Source organism: Mastigoproctus giganteus, chromosome 9 (assembly GCF_048544385.1).
Source record: "Mastigoproctus giganteus isolate SK-2022 chromosome 9, ASM4854438v1, whole genome shotgun sequence".
In the NCBI taxonomy this organism is placed as follows: Eukaryota; Metazoa; Arthropoda; class Arachnida; order Uropygi; family Thelyphonidae; genus Mastigoproctus; species Mastigoproctus giganteus.
The window spans coordinates 80,435,755-80,458,469 of record NC_143583.1 but is presented as its reverse complement, the minus strand read 5'-3'; the positions used below and the strand labels follow the sequence as shown (position 1 = coordinate 80,458,469).

The 22,715-nt window shown below is 37.4% G+C and overlaps 1 protein-coding gene across 1 annotated transcript in view; it reads right to left on the bottom strand.

Moving 5' to 3' along the window:
* The window catches only part of Hdc (histidine decarboxylase), a 305,245-nt gene that overhangs the window by 182,785 nt on the left and 99,745 nt on the right, over positions 1–22,715 (bottom strand). The window contains exon 7 of the mRNA XM_090380708.1: positions 12,709–12,852. Coding sequence (XP_090236834.1) covers positions 12,709–12,852 — 144 coding nt within the window. The remainder of the gene's footprint in view (positions 1–12,708; positions 12,853–22,715) is intronic.

The window sequence follows — 22,715 nt, the reverse complement described above, 5'->3', positions numbered from 1 at the left end:
ATTACCCCAGGTCCTTTTCATTCTCTACCACTGTCAGTGTAGTGTCACAGAGTTGATACGCTGCTCTGGGGTTGCTGTTTCCCATATGTAGTACTTTACATTTGTCAATGTTAAACTTCATTTGCCACCTCTCAGCCCATCTGCTCAACCTTTCCAGATCCTGTTGCAGCAGCATAGCGTCAGTAGTGTCCTTAACATCCCTGCCAACATTTCTATCGTCTGCAAACTTGGACATTAAGCTTGATATACCATCATCAATATTATTTATAAATACAGAAAACAATAATGGACCCAACACTGAACCCTGAGGGACTCTACTAATAACATTTGTCCAGGATGAGCAGTGTCTATTGATTACCACTCTCTGTCTTCTCCCCCTCAACCACCCCTTTATCCATAGCAGCAATTTGCCTCCAATGCCACATTGCTCCAATTTGTGCAGCAGTCTTCCATGTGCAACAGTATCAAAAGCCTTTCTAAGATCCAAGCATATAATATCAAAGTTATTCCCTTCATCCAGCTCTTTTGTGACTGCATCATAGTATCCAATCAAATTGGTCAGGCAAGACTTTCTCTTAACAAAACCATGCTGTGTCCAAGCTATAACTGAAGTCTTGTCTAGATGATCCAGCAGTGCTTCTTTAACCAGTGCCTTGGAACAGAAGTTAAACTCACAGGTCTATAATTACTTGTGTCAGTCTTTGTCCACCTTTGTGAATTGGGGTCACATTTGCACATCTCCAGTCTATGGGTACCTCCCCTGAGTCCAAAGAAGCTGTCATAATTATGGCTAAGGGTTTGCTTACTTCCTTTGCTGCCCACTTTAATATAACTGGATAACTCCCATCCACCCCAGGTGCCTTTCTTGTGTTTATCTTCAACAATTTCTCCTCCACTTTACTCTCAGTTATTACAAGATTATCTAGCTTACTGCCAGAGTTGAATACACCTCTGGAATTCCCCTCCCTGAATAACTCCTCATGTGTGAACGTTGATGTAAAATATTCATTTAGTTTGTTAGTTACATGAGCAGGATCATCAACAGTTGAACCATCGATATCAAGTGGACCCTGATTCATCCCCTTATGTCTAGAGTTTACATAAGTAAAGAACTCTTTGCTGTATTTCTTTGCATCCTTTGCCAAAGAGTTCTCATAATCTGCCTTTGCCTGCCTAACCTCCTTTGTGACTTGGTTACAGAGCAGCTTATATCTATTATAGGCTTCTGTGTCACGTGTTAATTTATATGTATCCCATGCATTTTTTTTCTCTGCCATGTGTCTCATTAGTTCATCTGACATCCATATAGGCCTAAACCTTGAACAATATTTCTTAGTTGGTATGCAAAGCCTAGTAGCTTCCAAGATAAGTTCTTGGAATGCTTCCTATTTTGAATTTGCTGTTGGTAACATCATTAGTTGGTCCCACTGTATAGAATTTAAATACTGTCTCAGACCATCGTAGTTGCCTTTACGAAAGCAATAACCGTTCCTTTTACCCCTGATGTAGTCAGGGGTAAAGGAAAGGGTATAAGGGAAGTAAATTCCTACATCATTGCTGATGTAGGAATTTACTCAAAGAGGTAGTTACCTCTTTGAGTAAATTCCACTTCAGCACACTGCCACCTAGTGGTTCCTTTATCTGCAGATTCTTAATGCATGAAGAATCACTACTGATAATCAAATCAAGAATATTACTCCCTCTATTTGCTTACCGAACATGCTGATGTAAAAAACAATCATCCAATAAATCCACAAAAGCCTTGCTAGTGTGTGAGTGACCAATCCACAAATTCCAGTCAATATCTGGGAAATTAAAATCCTCCATTATAAGACTCTCTGATTTACTAGCTCACTCTATTTCCCTGTACATTTGCTTATTATAGTCATCAGAGTCGTTAGGCCTATAGCACACTCCTACTCTCAATTTTGATATCCCAATGCTTACGTCACACCAAACTGACTCGACACTGCACTGTCCAGCGATGTCGACTGGCTTCACTTCCTTGGATTTTATGTGTTTCTTAACTAATAGCATAACCACTCCTCCCTTCCTATCCTGTCTATCCTTTCTGTAGATGTACTCTCCAAATTCCAGTTCTGCATTGCTTATATCTGTGTGACACCACATCTCTGATATCCCAACAATATCCGCCTTTGATGCTTTGAGCAATACCTCAAATTCATCAACTTGTTTACCAAAATCCTAGCATTGGTGTACACGCGAGTATACATGCACCTGTTCCCATTCTTAGCCACTCTAACACAACCCATGTGTTTACTTGTACCACAATGACTCCCAGCAGTCTCTGAAATATCCTGCATCCTGTTTTCGACGCTGCTGCTCATTTCAATGAAGCAGTGCAAGAATCACTTTCACCTCTGCCAGTGGCTACTGTTAATCTATTAGTCCTTGTATCCCCCAAGCTAGCAGTTTTTCCAACCCACCTAACACTGCCTCGATAGCATCAGCAAATATTCTTGCATCCTTTCTATTTAAGTGTATCTCATCCCTGTAGAAACGTCTCTCCTGTTAACAAGTACAGACCAGGCTGAAAAATATTCTACCCCTTGAGCCTTGCACAATCTTTCCAGGGCCGAATTGATCGACAAGGCTCTCATCATATACCCCCTCCTATCATGTCTGGGCAGAATTGTAGATACTTTCAAATTCAACCCTAATTCACGGCTTTTTTTCAACAGTGACCTGTACTTGTTAAGTAATTCCGCCGGTCTCCTACTCTTAATATCATTAGTGCCACTATATCACCTTTTGTGCCCTTAAAAGATGATATCCGCTCTAAGTCATCAACCTTTGCCCCTGGCAGACATACCCTGGTCCTGTTCCATGTATCCTTTTTACATAGCATGTTCCCCATTTCCATGACAATAGAGTCACCAACAACAACTACTAGTTCCTCCAGTTATGGCAGTGACAGAATTGCAGAGCAGGTGCACTGTCCTGGTGGATCAAGACTTCTTTGCTGAGTTTTTCTTAGTGTTTATCTTTGACATTTTTATGCAAATGCCTGACTATACCTGCATAATATGCCCCTGTGCCTGTTTGGTCTTTCTGAATGTAATCCGCTAGCAACACTCCATCAGCATCCCAAAAATCCAATGCCATTGCCTTGCCAACAGAACAAATCAACCTGGCTTTCTTTGGAGGAGGAGATGGGCTGTGTTTCCACTGTTTGAATTGCTCCTTTATCTGTGGTGGAAATTGATGGACCTACATCTCATCCATCGTCACAAACATTGCAAGGAAATTTGTTGAATCTGCTGTCAACAACTTTGGGAGACATCATGCTGACACCTTTTTATAGCAAGAACTTCTGTTATTACGTGGTAAATATGTTCAAATGAGATGCCCAAGATGTTGGCAATATACCAAACTTTCCCTTGTCAATCCCTGATCGCCAGAGCATACACAATTCAACAACTTCTAGAGTGATGTACATTGCAGGTCTTCCACAATGTTCATCATATTCCAGGCTCTCCTGCCCTCATTTAACAGCAGTGCATAGCACATGCTTCTTGATTAGACTGGGGTTCGAGCCCGTCACCACCAAATACAGAGGATGCGGAAAGGTCAGGGAATGACCACCACATATCCCGGAGCAATATGGCCTTAGTTGCTAATGCTCCTAAAAACCAAATAACAAACAAACAACAAACGAACCCTCATTTAAATTCTGCTGCCCACTTCTTTTCATAACCATGGAATAGGAAGTGGCATCCTGCCCTTAATGTTGCAACTACATCCTCATAAATTGCCTTTAATATTTGTCCCTTTTTATCCAAATATTGGATGACTGCACAGTGACTGATTTTGTCCATATTTCCTCATTCACATAACTTTGCTGGCTTCAGGACCTGTAATTAAAAAAATATGTTATTGAAACTGCATGAATCTTGGTGAGTTATTATTTCAAGTGTTATACAATAAGTACAGAAATTTTTAACAGTATACCCTTTCATACTCAGGCCATGAAAATAATTTAATATTTTTCTCTTTTTAGGACCTAGTTATTTAATTATAAAAGATTTAAACTAAAACCAACTAAGAGAATTCCAAAAGCAACTGATATACAGAGAAGTACTACCAAGCTTACATATACAAGAATTTTATTTGAAAAAAATAATACATTCTCAGAAAAAAAGTCAGATATATCCTCAGAAAAAGTAAAAAAAAACCTGATCAAAATAATATATAAAGTATTAAATTGACTAACACAAGACAACAAAATGACTGGCATGGTTGTAGAAGTGCAGACTACCTTTAACAACAGTGGATTTCCTTCCAAAGTAGGTAGGTGGTTGTGCCTTCTTGACAGTGAAATTTGCATATAAAAATGACCTGGACTTGCTACACAAAGTCAATAAAATGGCAATTATACTTTGATTCTATCAAATTTAAGGTCTTGCACCTGAGAAATAATAACCCAAATTTAATCTACACATTAGGAGAGGAGTTCATAGCAGTCACTAACTAAGAAGACTTATATGCATAAAATACATGCAGACATGAAATTCTCTATGCAATATAAACAGGAGGAGAGGAAAGCATGAGGTTATAATTTCATTATATAAAGCAAGATCACACTTACAGTACTGTATTCAGTTCTGGTGAAATAAAATAAAATAAATTATATAATAAACCAGGCTAAAGATAATATATAATTAAAAGCATTAAAAATACAACACTGTAGTTTTTGAAGGCAGCTACTTTCTTTATCTACAGACTTATAGTAAATGCAAAACCCATAAATACCAGAGGAAGGCAGACTTGTGGTGTGGAACCGTTGAAGTTCTTACCTTCTACAAGAACCTGCACTCTGGAAGTAACAAGAGGATGCAATTTACATATAAAATCTTTATTGCCATAAAAATATATTAAATATTGGTTGTAATCCACACCCAATATTTTGTGCTCCAGGAGGGGGTATATGTAGAAAAAATAAATTTTTTCTTTTAAAAAAAATGAAAAACAGAAAACACCATGAACATAAATTACATCATAAATTACATATAGCATTAAAGCAGCTCTTAAAATTAAATTTTAATAGCAAAAAAAAAAAATTGCTGCATGTAAAACAATCATTGGAAGATAAACATGGGTCTAAAATATTTTTAACTTATAGAATGAGAAAGATTTTTTTATTATTTTTTTTTTTTTTGGTTTGTTTTGCTACGTCTGTATTCACAGAACTTATATTCAAAGGTCTTAAGAGGCCTTTAAGCATTGCACTGTTCTCCAACAGAATTTTATTTTTTATTATTAGCCATATGGTGCAAGGAAGCCTGAGGCTTATGCTGCACCAGCTAAAAAAAATTCCCGAGTTACCCTGAGAGAGAGAAGTAGAAAGGAATCATCAAGAAAGAGAATGATGATGATATCCAGCTCAGGACCCTGGATGTGCCAAGCCCATACTCACCAGGTGTGAGTCCCTGGTGATCATACTTCCTGAGATGAGTGACAAATAGCAAAAACTACTATATTGCCATGGTGGGCACAAATGGAAGGTTACATGATTGGATGAATCTCTCTTTGTGCTATTCTGAATTGATGGAAGAGTTCACACAGGAGGAAACTATATGGTGCAACAGATGACCCGAACCTATACGGGCTGCTGGTGTTGGAATAATGATGTCATGTATGTTTGCATGGTATTGCCTTGGTCCCCCTGATCAAACTGGCTAAAAAATATGAGGGAAGTCCCTATTCTTACCACTAAAATAAACTGTTGGGCACACACACTCACTCACTCACACTATTTGTCATTCCCCTCTAATATATGTTGTTTTCTAGCATATGTATTTTTCGTAATATGACTGCTGATAATATCAAAACAAGTTAAGAAATTTTTATCACTTTTATAGTTTAAATCCAAAATACTTTATACACTGTTAAAATAATACAGTACACTGAGGGGCAAAAGATATGTACAATCAATAATGTTGTACAGATTATTTCTTTTGGCATGCTTCTTTGTCCAGAATGTTATGGTACAACATCCAAGTTTGTTTCAGAAACCATGGTAGTAGAAATTTTTAATTGACTTAATGTCTTGATGGAATCATTCTCCCCATTTGTCACACACTGTACCAAGATTTCTGTAAAGAAGTCTTTAAGTGTGAATGCAAGAAATGAAGTTTCAGGAACAAAAGATATCCCATTTCTTTATATGCACTGATTTCTATGTGGAGAGCTAATGGGTGTTTCTTTTTCTTTTTTTTTTATGAAAACCACAAATACAAAAGGTATTAGAACCTATAGTACTTGGTACCATGTATAGGTTGAAGGTTATGGTGAAAGAAGATAGTGGTTGGCATTAGACTTGAATTTCTGCAGATTGTAATTTTTAGGAAATATGTGTGAAGAAAACAGAAATTAAAGGGATAAATGATGAAGAAAAAAAGTTGGTTCTGTGAGTTTGAAGTAGAAGAGTAAATGGATGCTGACTGGTTGTGGCACATGTTTGAAGAGAAAAGGGGAATTATAGAAGCCAATTCAGAAGAGCAGTGCCCACAGAAGTATCTATAGAAAAGGAATGTAGCAGAAACAGAGCATCTATTTGACAGAGAGTGGAGAAACTTTGTAAGAAATGGATCATTAATTAATGTGACTGCCCTGTTTTGAATGATGTCTAGAAGCCTAAGTGAAGTTTTGTGTTCATTATCCCAGATGTGGTAGGGCAGATATGAAATTTGTAGAGTGAGCAGCTATTTCAAAGAAAATGTAATGCTGAGAGTGAAAAAGAAAACCCAGTTTTTCAGGTGCAGAGGAAGCAGTATTTGTAACATGCTTATGCCAAAAGAGGTTATAAGTCAGAGTAATCCCTAATAGACATATGTGATTTTGTCTATATCTCTGAGTGTCATCGAAGATAAGCATAGGACCAAAGAATCCTTTTTGCAAGATATAAGTCAGGTCTGAGTTTTAGAAGGATTGAAATTAACTAAGTTATCTTCATCCCACAAGAGAATTACATGGAAATCAGCATTTAAGGAATTGGTAGTGGATATTCGAGGTTGAAGCTGTTTTTGCGCAGGCCAAGTTTTCTCAAACTGGAAGGTTGAATCTAACGTGCTATCATCAGCAAAACTATAGACAGGATTTCCAGTCAGTAGAAGAAGGCCATTAATATACAAGAGGAAAAGATAGGAGAAAGAACTGAATCTCAGGGAACACCAGCATTAAAGCAGAAATTTGAAGACAGTGAGTCATCTACCTTCATGCACAGTGAGCAATCAGAGAGGAAACTGGACAGCTAATTACAAAAAACAACCAGCAATCCATAAGATGGAAGCTTATTTAGAAGACCTTTATGCCAAACACAATCAAAAGAATTTGAAATGTCAAGAGCAGCTTCTTGAGTTTCATCCAACTTTTCCATTGAATTTGTCCATAGATGGGTAACATAAGCAAGGCCGTGCCATGCTATGGTACAGAGAGGCGACCGCATCAGGCAGCACCATAAGGGGGTGGCATAAGCAGCAAAATCAAAATACAATTTGAACCATTAAGGGGCGGCATTTCGAAGACTTGCATCATACTGAGAAAATCTACCGCACGGCCCTGAACATAAGCCAGAACATGACTAGTGGATTGACACAGACGAAATCCATACTGGTGATCCCTAATCAGATGGAGGGATTTGAGATAATTTAGGAGTTAGTGGTTAATGGATTTCTCCATTACTTTAGATAGAGTGGAATTGAATGCAATGGGATGATAATTGGATGGAAGGGATTTTTTACTCTTTTAGGAACTGGGCCGGATATGAGTAATTTTAAAAAAGGAAAAACACCAGTAGAATAAGAAAGTGTAAAGAGGTGACACAGAACAGGTGCAAACTCATGAGTACAGGTTTTGAGAACAAGTGGAGAAATACCATCTGGACCTGGCAATTTCTTGGCATCAATCTTCTGACATCCTTTTGATGGAAGTCCACAGAAAGCATTGAGTGGAGCGTACTAGGAATAGTAGGAGGTGGTTTACCAAGGTTGTAAATATAAGAGTTAGAAGAAAAGAAGGATGCTAGTAAGCCAGCTTTATCTTTAGCTGAGGTGCAACACATCAAATTTAACAGAGGTGAGAGTACAGATGGGAAAAAGTTGCAGCCAATAGCTTGGGCAAGAGACCAGAATGCTCAAGTACTGTTTGGACAAGAAAAAAATTTTCTACTCTTAGCCTGTTCGATTTTAAGGTGGAGTGTGAGATAAAGGATTTCATCCCTGCAAGAATAATTTCACTAACATGATCTGAGCAAATATTGAGACCAGAATATTTAAAATAGTAATCCAACGAAGACAAAGAAGAACAGAAATCTCACAGATTATCCCATTTTGCATTCTTGTAATGCCAAATGACATGTGAGTGAGAATAGCCACAAGAGAAAGGCTCCACTGGAAAAGAAACCACCACAAAGTTGTGATCTGATGAGCCTAGAGGACCATTCACTTTGACTGTGTACTTGGAAGGGTTGTTCACGAGAAAAAGTTCAAGAGTGTTGGCTGTGTGGTTAGGATTGTCTTGTATCCTGGTGGGTAAATGAACAATCTGTGCGAGGTCATTAGTAATTGTAAAAGCCTCAGCATCTCAACCAGCTGTGTCCATGTGACTAGAAAACTGAAGCTAGCTGCAGTTGTGAAATTAAAATCACCAAGAAAAATTACCTTCACTGTTAGAAAAGTCTGACTGGCGAAAGTTGAGCGTCAAAAAAAGGAGGTTAAAGAGTTCCAAGTGATTAGTAAAAATGGGAGATCAATGTAGGCAACAGATGAATTTGACAGAATCGTGTAAAGAACCAGAGAAGATCAAAAAGAGGAGATTCCAAATTACTGAGTCACTTACAGGGAATATCAGGGTGAATATATGCACAAGTATCACCTTAATTGTACAGCAAATAACTAGGCCAAGTGAGATAGTCAGTGATTGAATCAACCAATAATTAAGATCCTGTCAGAAAAAGTAAATGGGACTTGACAAACTGTAAGCGGAAATGGCCATTATTGAGATTGGAATCTAGACCACATATATTTATAAAATGAAAGAGGAAGTGTTTGGGAGGTTTAGACTTTTTCATAGATATGCTTGTTCTATTAATTTGACTATTCATGACATATCACTAGTAAAGAAAAAGTGGTGGGGGGGGACACGTATAAAGCAATGACATTTTGGATATGCCATACACAGCAAAAAATCCTTGACACGATGTGGCCTCTTTGCAGTTGGTACTTTTACAACATTAACAGACAGTTCCAGCGATTCATAAATTTGGTCTTCATACCATTCTTTGGTATGAAGACCAAATTTATGAATCGCTGGAACTGTACAACTGAATTCATCATACAAGTGACCCCCGCTTAACGCTAATAATTTGTTCCGGAAAAACAGAGCGCTAAGTGAATCTGCGCTAAGCGAGTGCCACATTCCCATAAGGTAACATATGTATTTGTGAGTTGCTGTCGGTGCCATAGGATATTTCCTAATCAGTAATAAAATAAACGGTAGTGAAAATATTAACCCCAGGGGCTCACATCTGGTGAGTATGGGCTTGGCACATCCAGGGTCCTGAGCTGGATGCTGGATATCATCATTCTTCTCTTTCTTGGTGATTCCCTTCTCTCTCTCTCTCTCTCTCTCTCTCTCTCTCTCTCTCTCTCGATAATTCAGAAATTTTTTTTTTTTTTTTTTTGGCTGGTGCAGTATAAGCCTCAGGCTTCCATATGGCTAATAATAATAATAATAATAATGTACAAATATCGGTCAAAATATTTAATATTCAAATATTTGTACATATAAAATATTCTGCATTACATATGTATATAATTATGTGGTAACTACTTACGTATCAAAATTAAACTTAAAATTCCAATTAAAATCATGAATTTAATTGATTTAATTTAATTGATGAATTTAATCATGAAAAATGTGTCAATTTTGGGTTGAACTTTGGCCCTCTTCCGTTACCACCCAACAATAAAGTCAACCAATCCTTCGCCGCTTTGAAACCTGGCATGTTTTTTACTTCTTTCAACACGAAACTTCTTTTAGGCATTCGTTTCCACAAAAGTCCTGCTTCATCTATGTTAAAAACTTGTTTTTTGAAAGTTTCGGTTCCTTGATCTGCACTTGCGGCTTCTCCCTGGATTTTAAATCTACTCAATCAGCCCTTACCAGTTTTAAATGGTTCCACATTTTTTTTTTTTTAGGTGAGTTTTCAGATAATCATATTGGCAATTTCAGATAATCATATAATCTCTTTCTCTCTCTCTTTTTTTAATTTTTTTTTTATATAATATTTAACTTAACTGAATTCTGTAGTGGATATTATCTTCAATAAAATTAGTTAAAGTCTTTCCATTTCAATCCTAATAACCGGCCTAGCCCTAATTGCTTACAATTAGGAACAGCTATATTTCCCACTGCTAAAATTAATTCTTTATTTTTTTATAATTGTTCTTACAGTTAAACTTGCAAGTCCTAAATTATGACATTAATTATGGCATCCGCTTGTCGTTGACTGGAATCGATTCGCTTCAAAATGTCTAATTTAATTTTCAAATTCAATATTTTTCTTACATTTATAGTCTTCGTACTGCGCCCAGACGTTGCTTTTTCATTCTTATTGGCCATTATTAACTCTTCGAAAATGTAACTGCATTGGTTGCATTAATTATGATACAATGTTCAATTAAACTGTCCATTATGCATGATGTCTAATACTGTACTGAGTGATAACTAGACTTCGGATAAATGCATATAACGCAAATATTACAAGCAATATACTTGATCATTTTTTAAAATGTTAATCTCAGAACTACGTAACAAGTCACTGTACTGCAATTAAATTAGCACGCGAGAAAATTTCACTGAGTGTGGGAAAATTTCTCAAGTCATTGTATTTCTCAAGTCATCGGCGTGGAAAACGTTTTAATGCTGTTTTGCTATTCATTTTCAAGCTATCGACTCCGTCAAATGAAACAATTTCGTTAAATATGCCAAAAATGCAATCTGTAAAAGAGTGTTATAGTGATCTGTGACAGTGTTATAGTCAGATGGGTTATAATATAAGAACAGCATTATAGCAAATCAGCGTAAAGCGAACCGCGTTATAATGGGGGCCTGCTGTAATCAAAACTAGTACTTGCATTTCCATCATAACTGCTACCTTTAGGCTTTACAAATCCATTTTTAACTACTTATCCATGATGAGTTCAATAGGTAAAAAAAAAACAGAGCACAGGAACAACTGAAATTCATAATTATGTATCATAATACAATACTTCATATAGTAAATGACTGTCAACTTCTGGATGTGACATCTCCTTGTATTGCTGGAAAAAATGCAATGATGCAAGTGGAAATTCAAAATATAAGAATCCATATCATCCATATATGGCAGCAATAATATCCATGAAATCATAGGTTTGATGTGCTAGTTATATTTTTTTCTAATATACATTAAAATATATTAAAATAAAAAACATTCATCCACATAACACCCAAAATCATCGTGCAACCCAAAAAAAAAAAAATTCATAAGGAATAATTATCTTCAACATAAGATAATTAGATATAATTAACTTATGCTATATAAAGGTGCTTCCCTAAAGCAGTGATTTTCAATAAGGGTGCTATGAGCTACTTTAAAGGGTGCTGCCATATTATGAAATATTCTAATCAAACTAATGGAAATTTCTCTTTAGGTGTGTTGCTATTGCAATGTTTCTCATTCCAAGGGTGTTTTGAGTGAAAAAAAAGGTTCGGAATCATTGATCTATAGCCAGTGTCAACTTTTAATATACTGGTGTGACCAGCTTCCTAAACAATCATGACATATCCTTTTTTCATTTTGATTACACTCGTTGGCAAAAAAAATTTTTTTTTCACATCCTGTTAAAATTTGGCATGATTCTTTTAGATCTGACATTGCTGAATATTGCTGTAACACCCACGGGATTAAAGTAAAAAGTTTCTAGTAAAAAAAGATCTAATATATTTTAAGAAAATGTTACATACAGTACTAAAATTGAACAATGGGTCTATTAACTTTATTCTATTTACAAATATGTTTATCTGATAACAAAACACTTATTTTGTTGTGTTTTGCCTTTTATAATCTTCCACTGGTGTGTCCCAAACAAGATTCCAACAGTAGCCTGCCAATGTATTTGGACTCCATTTTCTCTGGTATCTTTTGTCCATTTGAGAAATATATTGGTTAAACCTTTCACCCTGTTCATCAGAGACTGCACCAAGTTTTTAGGAAAAAAATATAAACGGGAATGTAGGAAATGAAGTTTTAATGATAGGTCTCGGCTACAATATTTGAAAACAGGGCGATGAGAACTTTCTAAGCACATATCTGAGTTTTTGAACATATTTCCTGCAAGAATCTGTCAAAATTATTTCATGGAGGAAATTGATGCTGACCAGTATTATTTAAGTTTCAAACCGTTTATAATTAAACTATCTTCACATTATGTAATTCTGGGATAAATGGTCATTATACCTGACCAAAATATACTTGCCTATTCTAGACATGAATATAAATAAACACAACTTTAATAAAAAAAGTTGTGTTTATTAGTTTTTATTGGACACATTAAAAAAGGATATACACTTATAAATATACATTGCAGTTTTAAATATTGCTTGCTATATTGAAACTCACACCATTATACTTTATCAACTTACAAAAAATGGGATAAGACCTTTTTCAAGATCACGATAAAGCGCTTCTGAGAATCGATCTCCCCTAAGGCTAAGGTTGTCATCACTTTCAATATATCGCATGGTGATGAGACTCATAAGACCAGCTTTCTCTACTGATGAATGTGCCTTTGCATGATGAGAAGGAGAATTGAGAAAAATAGCAGCACAGGTAAGATAAAGATATAATGAGAAGTTCAAAATAAAACCTATGCTAATTGTTCTCATTAACAATTTTAATAGCAGTAACAATATTAGTACTTTGATTAATATCAATTTCACTATTTAGAAAACTATTAATCATCCCAATATTTCTTTTTATTTCATCACAATTAATAAACCTTTCAAATGTTCAATTAGTTAAAAATCAATTAATAAACTGTGAAAAATACCATTACCATGATAAGAATTACTAATTTTTATTTACTCTGTTTTTTTTTTTAAATTTTACTTTTCACATAAAACATTTAGGACAAAAGTCTCAGATTTGTACGTAATCATGAACACAAAACTGCTGTACAAATTGGAGCATTATGGCATTAAGGGCAAGTTGCTGCTATGGATAAAGGGATGGTTGAGTGGGAAAAGGCATAGTGGGGGATGCCACTAATTACTAAATATTATTAGTACCATCCCCCAGGGTTCACTGCTGGGCACATTGTTGTTTTGTGTATCCATCAATGATATGATGAAGGTGTATTAGGATTAATGTCCCAGTTTGCAGAAGATGATACAAAAGTTGGCAGGGTTGTTAACAGGGTAATTGTGCAGTCAGATATGAAGTTCTCTGAGTAGTGTAGATGGGTTGCCAGAGCAGGTCATGGAGTCTTGTCAATGATATATAGGAATTGAGTTAGCAGGGACAAGGCGGTGATTATCCCGTTGTACAAGGCAATGGTCAGGCCACATGTTGAGTACTGTGTACAGGTCTGGAAGCCTCATTTTAGGAGGGATGTAGAGTTGCTAGAAGGAGTACAAATAAGGGCAACAAGATTGGTGAAGGGAACAAAAGGGTGCTCTTACCAAGAAAAGCTTAAGTTCTCAAATTGCGGTGCCTGGAGAGTAAGCACTTGCGAGATGACCTGATTGAGGTGTATAAGGCCTTGAATGGGTTGAACAAGCTTTTTTTTTTTCTTTTTTTTTTTTTTTTTTATGAAAACTGCAAACACTAGGTATTAGAACCTATAGTACTTAGTACCGTGCTTGAGTTGGAGGTTGAGAAGACAAAAAAAAGATTTTTGTTGACATCAGACTTGAACTTCTGTAGACTGTGATTTTCAGGAAATACGTATGAAGGAAGGTTGCTCCAGAAAACGGCAGTTGAATGAATAAACGAGGAAGATGAAAAACTGGTTCTGTAAGCTTGAAGTTGGAGAGTAAATAGATGTTCACTCATGGCAGCATGTGCTTGGACTGTTTTGAAAGAGAGAGTGGGAATTATAGAAGCCAATTCAGAAGAACAGTGCCCATTGAAGAGTCTGTAGAAAAGGCATGCAGCAGAAACAGTACATCTAAAATACAGCGAGTGGAGAGACTCTGTTAGAGATGAGTCATTAATTAACCTAATTGCCCTCTTCTAAATGGAATCTAAAAGCCTGAGAGAGGTTTTGGGGGCACCATCCCAAATGTGGGAACAATATTCCATGGTAGGGTGGATTTGCGATTTGTACAGAGTGAACAGCTGTTTGGAAGAAAAGAAACGCCGAAAGCGAAAGAGAAAACCAAGTTTTTTAAATGTAGAAGAAGCAATATTTGCAATGTGCTTGTGCCAAGAGAGATTAGAAGTCAGGGTAATCACCAAAAAAGATATATCATCTTGCCTAGAAATCGGAGTGTCACCAAAGATAAGCATAGGAGCAGAAGAATCATTTTTGCGAGATATAAGCCAAGATTGAGTTTTAGAAGGATTGAAATCAAATAAGTTGTCTTTGCCCCACTTGATAATTACCTGGAAGATCGGCATTTAAGGAATTGGTAGCGGATATTCGAGAAGATGAAACTGACTGAGCAAGGCAAGGTTTCTCAAACTGGAAAGTGGAATACAATGTGCTGTTATCGGCAAAACTATGGATAGGATTTCTAGTCAATGGAAGAAAGTCATTAATATACAAGAGGAAAAGAGTAGGGGAAAGAACAGAACCTTGGGGGACACTAGCATTAGTGGAGAAGTTAGAAGACAGGGAGCTATCTACCATGACCTTCAGAGAGCGGCCAGCGAGAAAACTGGATAACCAATTACAAAAAACAGTTGGCAAACCATAAGATGGTTATTGTTATTATTTGGTTTTTAGGGGCATTAGCAACTAAGGCCATATTGCTCAGGGGATTTGCGGTGGTCATTCCCTAACCTTTCCGCATCCTCCGTATTTGGTTGCTCACGGGCTTGAACCCCGGTCTAATCAAGAACCGTGTGCTACGCACTGCTGCTCCTGCCCACCTGGCTACGGAGGCGCCACCATAAGATGGAAGCTTGTTTAGAAGACCTTTATGCCAAACATGATCGAAAGCCTTTGAGATGTCAAGAGCAACCGCTTGTGTTTCACCGAACTTTTCCATTGAATTTGTCATAATCTGGTTTATGTTACCATAAATTGGTAACATAAGCCAGAATATCATCAGTGGATCGACACTGATGGAATCCATACTGACGATTGTTGATCACACGGAAAGTTTCTAGGTAATTTAAGAGTTGGCGGTTAATAGATTTCTCCATTACTTTAGAAAGAGTATAAGTAATTGCAATGGGACAATAATTGGATGGGAGGGATTTGTCACCCTTTTTAGGAACTGGCTGGATATGAGCAAATTTCCAAGCAGAAGGAAAAACACCTTTGGAATAAGAAAGTGAAAAAAGGTGGCAAAGAACAGGAGTAAGTTCAGGAGCACAGGTTTTGAGAACAAGTGGAGAAATACCATCGGGACCTGGAGCTTTATGAGCATCAAGTTTCATCAAAATCCTACTGGCATCCTTTTGACTGAAGACCACAGGAAGCACTGCATGGAGCGTGTTGGGAATGGTGAGAGATGTTTTACCAAGATCATTAATATGTCAGTTGGAAGAAAAATGGGCTGCTAGCAGGTCAGCTTTATCCTTGGCTGAAGTGACAACAGAACCATCTGGTTTTGACAGAGGTGGGAGCAGACATGGGTGAAATTTGTGGCCAATAGCTTTGGCAAGAGACCAGAATGCCAGACTACCATTAGGACAAGAAGCAAGTTTTCTACTCTTAGCCTGTTCAAAATCTAGTTTGTACTGATTAATAACTGCTTTACAATTTTTGCAAGCTTTGGTGTAGGCAGAAAATGATACTAAAGAACTCGAAACAAGCCAATTACGAAATGCAACATTCCTCACTTAAACAGCTTTGGCACATTTATTGGAAAACCAAGGTTTAGATAAAGGACGAGATTTTAAAGTGGAGTGTAGGATAAAGGATTCTATTCCTACAAGAATAATTTCACTGACACGATCTGAGCAAACGATGACATCAGAAGTTTTGAAACAGTAATCCGACCAGGGAAAAGAAGAAAAGAAATCTCACAGGTCATCCCCTTTTGCATCCTTGAAATACAAAAACAATACGAGGTTGGGATAAAGAGATAAAGGCGCTATTGGAGAAGAGACAATTGCCAGGTTGTGATCTGAGGTGCCTAAAGGGCCAACACTTCGACCATGTAATTAGAAGAGTTGTTTGTAAGGAAAAGATCAAGCGTGTTCGCTGTATGGTTAGGATTGTCCAGTATTCTGGTAGGTAAATGAACAATCTGTACAAGGTCATTAGTAATTGCAAAAGCCTCAGCATCTCGACCAATTGGGTTGGTGTGACTAGAAAATGGAAGCCAGCTGGAGTTGTGAACATTAAAATCATCAAGGAAAATTACCTCACTGTTAGGAAAGTTGGACTGGAGAAAGTCAAGTTGCAAAGAGAGGAAGTCAAAGAGCTCCAAGTGATTAGTGTAGGTGGGAGAATGGTAGAGACAACAGATGAATCTGACAGAATGAGGTAGAGAGATTTTAAGATTGAAGATAAGTCTGAGAATATTGAAAAGAGGAGATTCCAAATTACCAAATCTCTGACAGGGAACATAGTAACGGACGTATGCACAGTACCACCTTTGAGGTGAAAAGAATCATACAGCGTATAATTTTGGCAACTGAGATGTGCAGTAGTTGAATCAACCAATAACTGAGATTCTGTTAGAAAAAGTACTTGGGGTTTGGCAGATTGCAAGTGGAAATGGACATCATTGAGATTAGAACTGGGACCATGTATATTTATGAAATGAACTAGGAAGTGTTTGGGAGGTTTAGATCTTTTCGCAGATAAGCTTACTCTATTAGTTTGACAATTCATATATATTTATGAAATGAACTAGGAAGTGTTTGGGAGGTTTAGATCTTTTCGCAGATAAGCTTACTCTATTAGTTTGACAATTCATGGTGGATTCAACAGTAAGAAAAAATGGTGGGGAGGGGACATGCTGTATGAAATAATTAAATTTTTGGATGTGGCATACACATAGTAAGAATATACCCAGATCCTTGAAATAATGTGGCCTCAACAATGCCCACTGCATACACACTACACGGACTCTCTCCAGTCACTATCTGGCATAGTAGATATAGCAAGATTATACACTAGCTGATCCGGAAGCCTCCTAGAGAGTTACGACAGGTTCGGTCCAGTGTACTAACTAGTGGCCTGCGAACACCGTTTTAGAGCTGTACCTACAAAATGTAACATTGGATCTCGCCATCATAGCCTCAAAAGTCATCAGTCATACTGTATGATGGAAGAGATGGGAAGGGTTGATCGGAACTTAGCTCTGGAGACTAAACATGGGTTCCACCACTTCAAGCCTCCAATAAGCAATGTGGTGGTATTGCATCGGTTTATGAGAGTCATCTACCACCTAGTATTGCCTGGTAACACAGAGGGGCGGCATTCCTCCATGTGGTGTGGGAGCCACACCTCGACCCCTGCTTACATTGGTTCACAACTAGGTGGTCACCCACAGTATGCTTGCGCATGGAGGCTATACCTAGGATTACTAACAGTCCCACTATCGTGAATGTGCATGAAGAGGATTTGGCTGTCACAGAACGTCCAGACTTTGCCGAAATTGGGTCCACTTGACTTGAATGTCACTCGAATATCAGTTTCATCAGCGTTTTATTCTCCCAGGTAGCAAGTAACAATTGTCTAGCATATCTGAGAGAATATCTGTGACAACCCCAAGGACCAAAGCTCAATGCTGATGGGATTCTTTCTCTTGCTCAGATTACGAACCTCAGGGGGTATAAATTCAAATTGAGGCAAGGCAGTTGTAGAATTTGTATGTGGAAATTTGCCTTTAGCCAGTGGGTAGTTGATTGCTGGAACAGGACTTCCATCTCTTGTTGTGGAAATTTATAGCTTAAATAAATTTAATGCTGGGCTAGACAGGCATTTGGAGTGAATGGATGGGTGAGATGGGAAGGGTTTTTTTTTTTTTTTTTGGCTGATGCTGATAAGCTTGCTTTCTTGCATCGTATGCCTCAGCTAATGCTAATAGTCCATAGAGAAGTGCATTCTGGCTGGTTGAAGCTGTGTACATGTAGAGGAATACTGGTAAGCTGGAGCTATTCAGGGGTGTATTTTAGGAATTGGCTGTGTTCTCTCCTCTCTTCTCTGCTAATGTCACTGACCTCAGAACTGTGAACTCTGTCATATGTTTGGCCTTGGCTGGTAGAGAGGTTTGGCAGACTAGACTGTGAACCTCTGGAGTTTGGGGGAGCATTTAGACTGTTCTAGAGAATCAGTTTGGAAAATATGTTGAAATCCAATTTCAACATATTGAATTTCAATTCCAGGATATTCCCATACATCTATGCATTTACAGAACTGTTCACAAAATATAGAAAATAAATTTTATTGCTGAAATACAGAAGTGCCATATCATCTGGTTTGCAAAAAATTCACTGTAGAAATTATGCAAGCTAAATGGAGTTCCTGACTGTTTACAGTCTTCCTTATAAACTATTGCCCATCAGAGCCATGTAAATAAATTTTGACTTATATGAAAATAAAAGTTTCACTGCTCTGGAGGCCACTCTGCAAGCTCTTCAGGCCCAGTTAAGTGTCAAGACTCTCAATTATTAGTCATAAGTGACTTCTATCTAGAATCCATGTTCACATGGATTTGTGTCCATAATATTGTGTAGCAACTTTTCAAAAAGATTCTGCTTATCTGTATTTCTTTATGTTCTTTATGAATTTGAATATGCCAAATCCAATTATGACCTTAGTTTTTGTATAGCAATGGCTTACCTATAAAGAAAAGAAAGTAAACATCTTTGTCTTTCGTGATTAGTGTAATCACCTTGAACCATATTTAGTTGCTTACCACAGCTTTGTCCCACATTACATGCTACCTTCTTCTCCATTGACTATATGTAATAATGGAATCTCTCCTGTAATGTTCTCCAAATTTGGTCTAAAAAATCAAGGTGAGTAAGCAAGTAAGGACCCTTGATTATCATTTTACATTTCATTTTTCCACAATTTTCAGCTTTAGTATTAGTGTTAGTATTAGTAATGCCCACATGGAACAAGGAAGCCTAAGACTTATGCTGCACCAGCCAAAAAAAAAAAAAAAAAAGTAAAATAGTATATAAAATAATTAATTAATAAATAATAAAAGAAAAGGAAATAAACAAACTTGAAAATGTTTGATAAATCATCGATGGGACACCATGAGCCTTCCTTGAAACCTGTCCACAAGTCTCAGAGAACTTCATGTTTGACCATATCTTAACTACCAAGTCCCTTTCTTCCACTACTGATTGTAGTTCAACTCCATGAAGTGTATAAGTTATTTTGGGGTTACTGTTCCCCAGGTGTAAGACCTTACACTTTTTGGAATAAAACATAGCTGCCACTTTTCCGACCATCTCTGAAGTCTATCTAGTTTACTCTGAAGAAGCTCTGCTTGACAGTGATCATTAACTATTCTATCGATCTTTACATCATCTGCAAATTTAGACATCAAGCTCTCTTTCCCTTTATTAATGTCATTTAAGAAAATCAAAACAATAGCGGTCCCAAAACTCATCCTTGTGGTTGTTGTTGTTATTTGGCTTTTAGGAGCATTAGCAACTAAGGCCATATTGCTCTGGGAATATGAGGTGGTCATTCCCTGACCTTTCCGCATTCTCTGTATTTGGTGGTGACAGGCTCGAACCCTGGTCTAATCAAGAAGCGTGTGCTACGCACTGCTGCTCCTTCCCACCTGGCTACGGAGGCGCCTCATCCTTGTGGAACCCCACTTCATACATTAACCCAATCTGAGGATTAACCATTTATCACAACTCTCTGCCTCCTTTCCTGAAGCCATCCTGCTATCCATCTAAGGTTTTTACCTGTAATTCCAACCTGTTCCAACTTATAAAGTAACTGCTCATGTGGGACTGAGTCAAATGCTTTGTTAAAATCTTAAATAAACAATGTTGAAATTATTCCCTAAATTCAGCTCATGAGTGACCCTGTAAAAATAGCTAACCAGATTTGTTAAACATAATTTTCCCTTTACAAAACCATGTTTAACAAATCTGTTTAACCAGATTTGTTAAAAATGGTTTTGATAAGTCCAGAGCCCATCCTGAATCTAGTGATGCTCTCATAATTAGCCTTAATGGTTCAATGCACTCACTTGCTACTGCCCTTAAAATTATAGGGTATATGCCATGAACCCCAGGAGCCTTACTTGCCTGTAGGCTCGAAAGTTTTTTCATTAAATAATCATGTGAAATTTCAATATCATTAATTACATAATTTTCAACTTCACTGCCATAATTTCTCATTGACATAAAGAGTGTTTCTTCTGTAAATATCGATGCAAAGTAACTGTTGAGTTCATCTGCAACATCAGCTGGGGTGTCTAATGATATCCCATATCCATTACATAAGGGTCCTATCTGATTCGTCCTTCTCTTCTTTGCAGTTATATATGTGAAGAATTCCTTATCTTCACTCTGCTCTCTTTACGAGAGATTTCTCATAATCTGCCTTTGCCAGCCTAACCTTTTCTGTGGCACTATTACAGATCAATTTATAGCTGTTATAGCCTTCAGTACTTTTTATTGCTCTTTAACTTTTCCACACCGTCTTTTTCTGCTCAAGTAATCTGGCAACTTCAATATTCATCCAACTTGGAATCCTCCTCATGGAGTTTTTTTTTTAATAGTATACGCATTCAGGGCTTCTGTGATTAATGTTTAAAAGGTATACCATAATTCAATTGTATTCACTCTCTGTGAGATATCTACCCAGTTAATAGAGGCCATGTAGCACCTTAAGCTGTCATAATTTCCTTTCCTGAAATTATAACCCTTTCCTTTGCCTTTAACTACTGCTACCTCTCTCTTCATCGACCACCATAGAACTCCATGATCACTTCCTGCTATTGGTTCCTGTACTGTCAGCCCTATTATGTTATCTGGTTCATGGGTGATGATCAGGTCTAGAATATTCTTTTCCCCAGTACTTTCCCTAACATATTGATACAAATAACAATCATGTAGTTTATTTAAAAATTTTGTTCCCCATATTGAGTTTCCTCCACATTTTCTCCAATCAATTAGAGGCAAATTAAAATCACCCATAATAAGACATTCATGCTAACTTTGTCAACTAGTTCTTCATAATTCAGCTTATCAACTAGTTCATAATTTTCACTCATTAATTAATTAATGGGCAAAATTTTGCCTTCCAATTTCTGTGAAGCCACCATCTTCATTACCTGTGGATCAATACACATGCCACCTTTCACTTTTGCATCAGTTAATTTTGGAAATACAGAATGTATACATATGCTTGAAAGTGTTACCTTGAGGCTCTATTGCTTTAACAAACTGTTTGATCAGTCCCTTGATGTGGTAAAAGCAAGGCTTCATTTTCTGGAACCAGAGGACTTTTTAAGACATTGTGTGTGAGCTAGGCTGCAACTCAATTCTGGCAGACCATTCTCCTCTATTGCCTTACTGATTCTGTTGTTGTTGTTGTTATGTTATTTGGTTTTTTAGGAGCATTAGCAACTAAGGCCATATTTCTCCGGGAATATGCGGTGGTCATTCCCTGACCTTTCCGCATCCTCTGTATTTGGTGGTGATGGGCTCGAATCCCAGTCTAATCAAGAAGCGTGTGCTATGCACTGCTGCTCCTTCCCACCTGGCTACGGAGGCACCCTTACTGATGCAGAGGCAGAGAAAGCAAGGAAATTTAGTGAAACCACCTTGCAAATCCAAAAGGAACACTGGCATCCTGAAGTCCCCACAGAAATCCTATTTAATATCCAGAATTGTTCTTTTCTGACATATGCTTCAAAAATTTCCATAATCCTCTTCAACATAAATAGAGTAAGCAACAGGAATCAACTGGTGTATATTTCCATGTGAAGTTTGTTGTTTGTTATTTGGTTTTTAGGAGCATTAGCAACTAAGGCCATATTGCTCCGGGGATATGTGGTGGTCATTCCCTGACCTTTCCGCATCCTCCGTATTTGGTGGGCACGGGCTTGAACCCCGGTCCAATCAAGAAGCATGTGCTAAGCACTGCTGCTCCTGCCCACCTGGCTATGGAGGCACCCCATATGAAGTAACACAGCTTTCAAACATTTATTATTATTAGCCATATGGTGCTGCACAGCCAAACACAAATTTATGAGTTACCCTGTGTGCGTGCATGCGTGCACGTGTTACTTGAACTATGTATTAAAAGATGCCTCTTCTGGATTGTGACCAATCAATTTCTTCATAAAGACCAATCAGATAAAAAAAAAAGCATAGAGATTCTGCAACACAAAAATATGCATAAATGACATGCCTTTTTCTGTATGTGGAAGTCTTACTGCTTGTATCCGGTAGATTCCATGCCTTTAAACGAGATATCCATAGCTCTGTATTTGATTTAGTTAGAAACAACATTATCCACTACATCATCCAATTCTTGCTG